Source organism: Oncorhynchus nerka, linkage group LG27 (assembly GCF_034236695.1).
Source record: "Oncorhynchus nerka isolate Pitt River linkage group LG27, Oner_Uvic_2.0, whole genome shotgun sequence".
NCBI lineage: Eukaryota > Metazoa > Chordata > Actinopteri > Salmoniformes > Salmonidae > Oncorhynchus > Oncorhynchus nerka.
Genome location: NC_088422.1, coordinates 52,057,592 through 52,068,613, shown reverse-complemented (window position 1 = coordinate 52,068,613; position 11,022 = coordinate 52,057,592). Strand labels below are relative to the sequence as shown.

Sequence of the window (11,022 nt, the reverse complement as noted above, 5' to 3'; positions counted from 1 at the left end):
ACTCCAGCATCCTATCTGACTGTGTGGATATTCTAATACATGTGAAAGATGATGCTACAACAATAAAAAACAGAAAACGTATGCTCTTTCTTTCTCTTTTCTTCCACCAGATCTACTGTGTTATATTCTCCTACATTCAATTAACATTTCCACAAACCTCAGAATGTTTCCATTCAAATGATACCAAGAATATGCATATCCTTGCCTCTGGGGCTTAGCTACAGGCAGTTATATTAGGGTATGTCTTCAGGTGGAAATTGAGAACAAGGGATGCAGCCATAACAAGATAACTAAGGTCAGGGCGTGACATTCAGGGCTAATCTCTATAGTTAGCCAGCTAATTACGAGCGGCTTGCTAAACAAAAAGACCTTACCTCTTCTCTTTTCAGGAGTTGAAACTAAACTATTGTCTTTGAAATCCCTACACGTGGCATCATAAAGATGTTTATATTTGCAACCTTCTTCTGATAGCCTTTCGTCAAATTTCTCCATGTTTGTTCTGAAGGAAATGAGTTTGTGTTAATACAGGATGTACTGCCTCCACATATTCTCAACCAATCATGTCAATGCAGAGCTATACAGTGCTAAACGGAGGCCTCTGCATTGTTACAACATTTCAGAGGTGCATAAATGGGCTTTTACGGTCGCTGTCCTTTCAGCACCACGAGCCTGTCACTTTTGATGTGACACTTGTTGCTATTGGTGATAGTGTGATATTGGTGTTAGGCTACCATAAGTTATGTAAACTGTGTGTTTTTTGTTTTGCTTCTCACACTATTAATGTTATGACCTATGCATATGTTCAGTTTGTCCCAGACTCTAATTAGGTTTTATCATTTTCTTTCGTCTTTATTTACTTTTGACCACTGAGGCGGAAATACTTTATCTGGTGGGAGTACTTTGATCTTTTTAACCTGTCTCTCCTCTCTGGGGAGGTTCCCATTGCTTGGAAGGCAGTCTCGGTGCATCCTTCACTTAAAGGGGGAGATCAAGCTGATTCAGATGACCATCCTATCCATGCTAGATTACGGAGACGCAATTTATAGATCGGCAGGTAAGGGTGCTCTCAAGCGGCCAGATGTTCTTTACCATTCGGCCATCACATTTTCCACCAATACTCCTTTGGGACACATCACTGTACTCTATACTCCTCTGTAAACCAGTCATCTCTGTATACCCGTCGCAAGACCCACTGGTTGATGCTTATTTATAAAACCCTCTTAAGCCTCACTCCCCCTTATCTGAGATACCTACTGCAGCCCTCATCCTCCACAAACAACACCTGTTCTACCAGTCACATTCTGTTAAAGGCCCCCAAAGCACACTCATCCCTGGGTCGCTCCTCTTTCAATTCGCTGCAGCTAGCAATTTGAACAAGCTGCAACAAACACTCAAACTGGGCAGTTTTCTTCTCCATCTCTTCATTCAAAAACTCAATCATGGACACTCACTGACAGTTGGGGCTGCTTCGTGTGATGTATTGGTGTCTGTACCTTATTGCCTTTGTGCTGTTGTCTGTGCCCAATAATGTGTGTACCATGTGTTGTGCTGCTACCATGTTGTGCTGCTGCCATGTTGCGTTGCTACCATGTAGTTGTCATGTGGTGTTGCTACCATGCTGTGTTTTAATGTATTGTCATATGTTGCTGCCATTTTATGTTGTTGTTTTAGGTCTCTCTTTATGTAGTGTTGTGGTGTCTCTCTTGTCGTGATGTGTGTTTTGTTCTATATTTAAATTTTTAATCCCAGCCCCGGTCCCTGCAGGAGGCCTTTTGCCTTTTGGTAAGCTGCCATTGTAAATAAAAATGTTTGTTTTTTAACTGACTTGCCTAGTTAAATAAAAGGTTAAATAAATAAAATACAAATATATTGAGGATATTGTTTTTTTATATACTTATTGCAAGTCACTTTGGAGTATAATAATGAATTTACAAAAGTCCATGTACATTTTTTAATATTCAATTTCATATGTAATTTTGGAACTCAGAAGAGGTTTTACTTGAGTTTTTAAGGTATAACTAACCTACATTTGATATTTACTCACCATGTTAAAAACATCCAAAAGATTGATTCCATACTTAGTTTGGCATGTTTCTACGGGCTGTAACGGAACTTTTTGTACTTTTTTTTTTAGCGTTGAGCTAAACTGAGTGAGCTCAGCTGTGAATGGTCCTGGCACACCAAAATAAAGTGTCAAGGGAAACCAGTTTGGTTTTGGCTTCACAGCAATCACATCACATCAGAAGCCAAACGTCATTGACAGAAAACTTGAATTGTTGCATCTCGTTGTGTCGTTATCCTCCGGTGGCTAGCTAGCTAACTAAAATTGTCCCTTTCCTAAATTAGCCACAGATGGAGATAGGGATTTGGACATGTGGTTTTACTTCATTCTCCGTACTGGCCAATGATTATAAAGGCGATTCTGATCCAACTATAAATTCATATATTATGCCCCTGGCCTGAAAGGATAGAAAGGTCAACATGTAGCTAATGTGTCTTCTTATTGTCTCAGCCTTAGGCCTATATCTCGGTGTCAAGGTACAGTTTATGAACTAACAGGTTATAGAGCAAACAATGCAATTATCACAACACATAGGATGTAATATCTATTATTTTCCCTGGCTTGGCATCCCAGATGATGTTACACACACACAGCTACTGACACACACACACGAAATCCATATCATCTGTTTATTTGTACAAAATTAATGAGACCTATGGCACGGTTATGTATTCCTAATAATCCTAAAAACACCATATCATAAAATTATGTTGTGTCTTTCTGAGTTAGTATCTTGCTGTTTCCTTTTATATTTAGCTGCTATAAACAAAAAATGCCTAAATGTGTCTAAAGCAACCTTTGCCTGCTCATAGTTGTCATGTGATGCACACCAGATGATGTCATCAGTGTCTCCTGAACTTAAACCTGCCGTTTTTTGTCTTGGTGCTGGAGATTATGAATTTGGTGTTGAAAAAGGGTGAAGTGCCCCTTTAACAGCCTTCAAATAGAACACGTTCTGCATAATCATTCAGAATGTCTACATATTTAGTGCAGGCGGGACTTCCCTCACATTCAGTTGGCCACATCTCAACTGTAGCCTGGGAATCCAAAGGGTATCTATACCTGAAACATAGGGTTAAGGTCAGACCTGAATCAAAAAAGACGTGGTTATAGTGCAACAGTATATTGTCAGTAGCCAAGTTTTACAATATTTTTGTAATCCAAAATAAAGACCAATGCACACACTCACTTATAACTTCTGCCAACTCGTATCTGCATGCTGTCTGCACCCATGATCAGGTACTGCCCACCAATCTTCATATCCACAGAACTGCAACTGGCCTTTTTGACAAATTCCACCTCTGTGTTGATATTGACATTGTCCAACCCTGTCATTTACACAAAACAGGAATAAAGTTAAACACATATACAGTATATCACAAAAGTGAGTACACCCCTCACATTTTTGTAAATATTTGAGTATATCTTTTCATGTGACAACACCAAAGACATGACACTTTGCTACAATGTAAAGTAGTGAGTGTACAGCTTGTATAACAGTGTAAATTTGCTGTCCCCTCAAAATAACTCAACGCACAGCCAAATTGGGCCCAATTAGCCATTTTCCCTCCCCGGTGTCATGTGACTCGTTAGTGTTACAAGGTCTCAGGTGTGAATGGGGAGCAGGTGTGTTCAATTCGGTGTCATCGCTCTCACACTCCCTCATACTGACTGGTCACTGGAAGTTCAACATGGCACCTCATGGCAAAGAACTCTCTGAGGATCTGAAAATAATTGTTGCTCTCCATAAAGATGGCCTGGGCTATCAGAAGATTGCAAAGACCCTGAAACTGAGCTGTAGTACGGTGGCCAAAACCGTACAGCGGTTTAACTGGACAGGTTCCACTCAGAACAGGCCTCGCCATGGTCGACCAAAGAAGTTGAGTGCATGTGCTCAGCGTCATATCCAGAGGTTGTCTTTGGGAAATAGACGTATGAGTGCTGCCAGCATTGCTGCAGAGGTTGAAGGGGTGGGGGGTCAGCCTGTCAGTGCTCAGACCATACACTGCATCAAATTGGTCTGCATGGCTGTCGTCCCAGAAGGAAGCTTCTTCTAAAGATGATGCACAAGAAAGCCCGCAAACAGTTTGCTGAAGACAAGCAGACTAAGGACATGGATTACTGGAACCATGTCCTGTGGTCTGATGAGACCAAGATAAACTTATTTGGTTCAGATGGTGTCAAGCGTGTGTGGCGGCAACCAGGTGAGGAGTACAAATACAAGTGTGTATTGCCTACAGTGAAGCATGGTGGTGGGAGTGTCATGGTCTGGGGCTGCATGAGTGCTGCCGGCACTGGGGAGCTACAGTTCATTGAGGGAACCATGAATGCCAACATGTATTGTGACATACTGAAAGCAGAGCATTATCCCCTCTCTTCGGAGACTGGGCCGCAGAGCAGTATTCCAACATGATAACGACCCCAAACACACCTCCAAGACGACCACTGCCTTGCTAAAGAAGCTGAGGGTAAAGGTGATGGACTGGCCAAGCATGTCTCCAGACCTAAACCCTATTGAGCATCTGTGGGGCATCCTCAAACGGAAGGTGGAGGAGTGCAAGGTCTCTAACATCCACCAGCTCCGTGATGTCGTCATGGAGGAGTGGAAGAGGACTCCAGTGGCAACCTGTGAAGCTCTGGTGAACTCCATGCCCAAGACGGTTAAGGCAGTGCTGGAAAATGAGGGTGGCCATACAAAATATTGACACTTTGGGCCCAATTTGGACATTTTCACTTAGGGGTGTACTCACTTTTGTTGCCAGCGGTTTAGACATTAATGGCTGTGTGTTGAGTTATTTTGAGGGGACAGCAAATTTACACTGTTATACAAGCTGTACACTCACTACTTTACATTGTAGTGTCATTTCTTCAGTGTTGTCACATGAAAAGATATACTCATATTTACAAAAATGTGAGGGGTGTACTCACTTTTACTGTACATATATATATTTCTTACTTCACTTTAAAAAGTTTTTATAGGAGATAGACTTACCCCTTTTGAAGGGATCCTCCACATTTGCCACATAAGTACTAAAATCACCTTCTTCCGCAATGGATTTGATTTTTACCTTGAAAGCTGCGAGAAAAGACGCAAACATATCATATGCAAGTCCTCCTAAACAAAACAAATAGAATAAGCTCATCATACCAAAAAGACTGCCTACAAATGTGAAATTTCTTCAATAAATCAATTGGGCATTGGAGACCATTTTTACTGATGAGGTGGTAAAAGTTCTAACAAAGTACCATCTTACCATATTTTATATTGTCACGGCAGGTAGTTTGTCTTCTTTTCTCAGCAGTGATGCTGGGATCCATCTCTGATTTGAAGTTGCAGCATTCCGCTATCATCACAGCAACGGATTGCAGTCACAAATAAAAATAAACAAAGTAATCACCCATAATTTACATTAACTTGAACAAATGACCAACCAGTTTTATCCAAACCCACTCATGTTCCACCCTCCATACATCTTCAATGCTTATAATTTACTCGCAAACACCACTGTCCTCTGAGCCCATATGACTTACCTGCCATGCAGTGGCACTGTTCCCCTACACAAAGCCGCAGTAGCTTGGTTTCTATAGGAGGGGAGTAGAGCTTGGAACATTGGCTCTCTGTGGAGCAATAGAGAAGGATTATTTTAAAGTTGCTCAAACTTCCTGTGGTATATTAGTTTCTATGGGTTTTGTTTTCCGCCATACTGTACCTTGATCATTGTACTCGTAGATTTTAAACAAGGAAGCACTGACCATGCCAACTCGAAAGAGTTCTTTTATACGGAATCCCACACAGACGAATTGGTCAAAGGGGACCTGTAGTGTGAAAGGCAATGACAGTGTTAACATTATATGACACACTTGAACAAACGTATAGGACTAAAGTATTAGGACAAATTTAAACTACAGTACAGGACTACATTATATGATTTATTTGAATGTCCACACCTAAACCAACATGTTCCAATAGCAGAAGAGAAGATAAGCGGAATTTACCGAGTCCAGCTGAAGCACAACCTTGTCTCCTGTGATCTTGTAGTCAGATATCACAGATTCCAGTCCATCCCGAAACTGTGAGGGAGTTGATCACACAACCAAAAACAGGCCATTTCATTCATGTGGAACAGTGTACAAATACACTGAACAAAAATATGGATTTTACTGAGTTACAGTTCATATAAGGAAATCTCTCAATTGAAATAAATTAATTAGGCCCTAATGTATGGATTTCAGATGACTGGGAATACAGATATGCATCTGTTGGTCAGAGATATCTTTTAAAAAAGGTTGTGGCGTGGATCAGAAAACCAGTCAGTATCTAGGTGTGACCACCATTTGCCTCATGCAGCGCTACATCTCGTTACATCTCCATAGAGTTGATCAGGCTGTTGATTGTGTTGTTCAACACCTCTTTAATGGCTGTGCAAAGTTGCTCGATTTTGGCGGGAACTGGAACGCGCTGTCGTACACGTAGATCCAGAGCATCCCAAACATGCTCAATTGGTGACATGTCTGGTGAATGGAAGAACTGGGACATTTTCAGCTTACAGGAATTGTGTACAAATTCTTGCGACATGGGGCCATGCATGTTGAAACATGAGGGGATGGCGGCGAATGAATAGCACAACAATAGGCCTCGGATCTCGTCACAGTATCTCTGTGAATTCAAATTGCCATCGATAAAATGCAATTGTGTTTGTTGTCCATAGAAAACTGTCAGGTCAAGACCCTGGTGAGGACGACGAGAATGCAGATGAGCTTCCCTGAAACGATTTCTGACAATTTGTGCAGAAATTATTTGGTTGTCAAAACCCACAGTTTCATCAGCTGGCTGGTCTCAGATGATTCCGCAGGTAAAGAAGCCGGATGTGGAGGTCCTAGGCTGGTTGGACGTACTGCCAAATTCTCTAAAACGACAATGGCTTATGGTAAAGAAATGAACATTACATTTTCTGGCAACCACTCTGGTGGACAATCCTGCAGTCAGCATGCTAATTGCACGCTCCCTCAAAACTTGAGACATCTGTGACACATTTTAGAGTGGCCTTTTATTGGTGCACCTGTGTAATGATTATGCTGTTTAATCAGCTTCTTGATATGCCACACCTGTCAGGTGAATGGATTATCTTGGCAAAGGAAAAATGCTCACTAACAGGGATGTAAACAAAGTTGTGCACACAATAGGAGATACATTTTTTTTGTGCATATGGAACATTTCTGGGATCTTTTATTTCAGCTCATGAAACATGGGACCAACACTTGTTCAGTGTAGATTTAGGAGAAAGTGGAAAACATGAATATGTTAATTACCATATTCAGATCTTCTTGGAAGGGTTGCACCCCAGTGGGTAGTTGGATTTCCATGACTGTGTGGCTGGAGTCAGTGAATACCTCGTTTGGAGGGGGATTGTATCTTTAAAACATATGAGACAATTTAAGCACTGTTCTATGAAGTATATTTTACTATACAGAAATGCACATTGTCTTTACAGTGGTGGAGATAGCGTTAGGTTTTCTTTGTATTTTAATTACATTAAAACAGATACAAAAAACACCTTATGGAACAGCGGGGACTGTGAAGCAACACAAACATTGACACAGACACACGCATACACATGCACACACATACACAAGCGTGCGCGCAATACATACACATGGATTTAGTACAGCAGATATGTGGTAGTGGTGGAGTAGGGGCATGAAAGCACACAGTGTATTGTGAAATCTGTGAATGTATTGTAATGTTTTAAAATTGTATAAACTGCCTTAATTTTGCTGGACCCCAGGAAGAGTAGCTGCTGCTTTGGCAGCAGCTAATGGGGATCCCTAATAAATTCAAATACAAATAAAAGGATGGTGATTTACTCAATAAATTACTGTGAACTAATATATAGAGTGTGTGACTATTTATTTTCATAGCTTAGAGTTTATTCTCCGTCAGTCAGCACCTCGACATAAAATCATTTCCTCTGGGTGTGCGCCAGCTCATGTTTTTTATTCGATTAATTAAAAAAAACACCAAATATTTTACTCACTTTGCACATGCGACAATTCGAGACGAATGCAGCATAGTATCTGGTGAAGTAGAAATTAAAGCTACAGTACCAGTCAAACGTTTGGACACACCTACTCATTCCAGTGCTTTTATTTATTTTTACTATTTTCTACATTGTAGAATAATAATGAAGACATCAAAACTATGAAATAACACATATGGAATCATGTAGTAACAAAAAAAAGTGTTCAACAAATCAAACTAGTTCAAATAAAGAAAATCCTTGAATGAGTAGGTGTGTCCAAACTGTTGACTGGTATTGTATATTTGTTTCCATGTTTATTGTGAGAGAAATGGTTGTAGTAAGTTTACAGACATTGATTCACTGTCATACCTTTGGACTTTTTGTTAGGATGATGCACTTCAATGGAAATGTCAAATTTGCAGTTTTTGTTGGTCTCTGTTGTTTTATAATAAACGGTTTTCATCTGTTGTCAGATAAGAATTGAGCATACTCTTTAATGGGGCAATCTAGAGTTGAAACAACAATTGGGTATGACAGTTGAACTAAGCTCATGAGGCATAACATAAATTCTTCAAGAATGAATGGGTATATGTAAATCATTACTTAAATGTACAGTGGCAAGATAAAGTATGTGAACCCTTTGGAATTACCTGGATTTCTGCATTAATTGGTCATAACATTTGATCTGATCTTCATCTAAATCACAACAATAGACAAACATAGTGGGCTTAAACTAATAACACAAATGATTGTATTTTTCTTGTCTATATTGAATACATTATTTGAACATTCACAGTGTAGGTTGGAAAAAGTATGTGAACCCCTGGGCTAATGACTTCTCCAAAAGCTAATTGGAGTCAGGAGTCAGCTAACCTGGAGTCCAATCAATGAGACAAGATTGGAGATGTTTGTTAGAGCTGCCTTGCCTTATAAAAAACACTCACAAAATTAGAGTTTGCTATTCACAAGAAGCATTTCCTGATGTGAACCATGCCCTGAACCAAAGAGATCTCAGAAGACCTAATATTAAGAATTGTTGACTTGCATAAAGCTGTAAAGGGTTACAAAAGTATCTCTAAAAGCCTTGATGTTTATCAGTCCAGGGTAAGACAAATTGTCTATAAATTGAGAAAGTTCAGCACTGTTGCTACTCTCCCTAGGAGTGGCCATCCTGCAAAGATAACTGCAAAAGCACAGCTCAGAATGCTCAATGAGGGTAAGAAGAATCCTAAACTGTCAGCTAAAGACTTACAGAAATCTCTGGAACATGCTAACATCTCTGTTGACAAATCTACGATACGTAAAACACTAAACAAGAATGGTGTTCATGGGAGGACACCACGGAAGAAGCCACTGCTGTCCAAAAACCCCATTGCTGCTCGTCTGAGGTTTGCACAAGTGCACCTGGATGTTCCACAGCGCTACTGTTCCACAGCGCTACTGTGGACAGATGAAACTACAGTTGAGTTGTTGGTGTGCTGTGCCTTCCAAACATCAAAACTTCATCCCAACTGTAAAGTATGGTGGAGGGAGCATCATGGTTTGGGGCTGCTTTGCTGCCTCAGGGCCTGGATAGGTTGCTATCATCGACGGAAAACAGAATTCCTAAGTTTATCAAGACATTTTGCAGGAGAATGTTAGGCTATCTGTCCGCCAATTGAAGATCAACAGAAGTTGGGTGATGCAACAGGACAACGACCCAAAACACAGAAGTAAATCAACAACAGAATGGCTTCAACAGAAGAAAATACGCCATCTGGAGTGGCCCAGTCAGAGTCCTGACCTCAACCCGATTGAGACGCTGTGGCATGACCTCAAGAGAGCAGTTCACACCAGACATCCCAAGAATATTGCTGAACTGAAACAGTTTTGTAAAGAGGAATGGTCCAAAATTCCTTCTGACCGTTGTGCAGGTGTGATCCGCAACTACAGAAAACGTTTGGTTGAGGTTATTGCTGCCAGAAAGGTCAACCAGTAATTAAATCTAACGGTTCACATACTTTTCCCACCCTGCACTGTGAATGTTTGCACGGTGTGTTCAATAAAGACATGAAAACGTATAATTTTGTTATGCGTTATTAGTTTAAGCAGACTGTTTGTCTATTGTTGTGACCTAGATGAAGATCAGATCAAATTTTATGGCCAATTTATGCAGAAATCCAGGTATTTCCAAAGGGTTCACATACTTTTTCTTGACACTTTATGTTTCAATCACATAATTGCATCTTTAATGTGAGCATGAAATAAGACTTTAAGATATATTTTTAAATTATACCTTCATTTAACTAGGCAAGTCAGTTAGGAACATATTCTTATTTACAATGACAGCCTAACCCGGCCGACGCTGGGCCAATTGTGCGCGGCCCTATGGGACTCCCAATCACAGCCAGATGTGATACAGCCTGGAATCAAGCCAGGGACTGTAGTGATGCCTCTTGCACTGAAATGCAGTGCCTTAAACTTAAACCACTCGGGAGCCCATAATCAACTTCTGTTTAGAAGGACATTGAGTAACGCAACAGAGGATGGATGTAACTTACCTGGACAATGGAGACTCCTGTACCAAAGCCTGTGGACACTCTGACATCTTTATCCTCAGTCACCTGTTAAAATGAGACACAGTATGACTGTATAATCATGAATTAGATGGGAGACAGAAAATAGCGAGGAAACATACAAACACAGCACATGAGAGATATAATATATAGTCTGTACTGCAACTTCAGGGTTCATTTAGCAAAGATCAGTATGAAATGTGCCATAGGGGTAGATGCTGAAGAAACTACATCAGTACATAAATGATTGAGATCATGATCAGGTTATACTGCAAATATCATTGACCCGATACATCATAGTCACAGGAAAACCCAAGGAAAAGATGGTCTCATTGAGAAGAAGTGGTCTTTTTGCAGGCAGTGTGTAAATTTGGGGTCACACAGC

The 11,022-nt window shown here is 40.5% G+C and overlaps 1 protein-coding gene across 2 annotated transcripts in view; it reads right to left on the bottom strand.

Annotated features, from left to right (window-relative positions):
- Window positions 1-2,677: 2,677 nt before the first annotated feature.
- c5 (complement component 5) overlaps window positions 2,678-11,022 on the bottom strand; it is a 56,907-nt gene continuing 48,562 nt past the window's right edge. The window contains exons 30-40 of one of the 2 annotated variants that reach the window (XM_029638564.2): window positions 10,623-10,685; window positions 8,452-8,545; window positions 8,098-8,137; window positions 7,373-7,475; window positions 6,059-6,133; window positions 5,773-5,878; window positions 5,594-5,680; window positions 5,317-5,406; window positions 5,055-5,138; window positions 3,252-3,390; window positions 2,678-3,124 (exon numbers count right to left, since the gene is read on the bottom strand). In XM_029638564.2, coding sequence (XP_029494424.1) covers window positions 2,992-3,124; window positions 3,252-3,390; window positions 5,055-5,138; window positions 5,317-5,406; window positions 5,594-5,680; window positions 5,773-5,878; window positions 6,059-6,133; window positions 7,373-7,475; window positions 8,098-8,137; window positions 8,452-8,545; window positions 10,623-10,685 — 1,014 coding nt within the window. In that variant the 3' untranslated portion in view covers window positions 2,678-2,991. Of the gene's footprint in view, window positions 3,125-3,251; window positions 3,391-5,054; window positions 5,139-5,316; window positions 5,407-5,593; window positions 5,681-5,772; window positions 5,879-6,058; window positions 6,134-7,372; window positions 7,476-8,097; window positions 8,138-8,451; window positions 8,589-10,622; window positions 10,686-11,022 lie in introns of those variants that run through there. The other variant, XR_003860876.2, reaches the window with a different exon arrangement.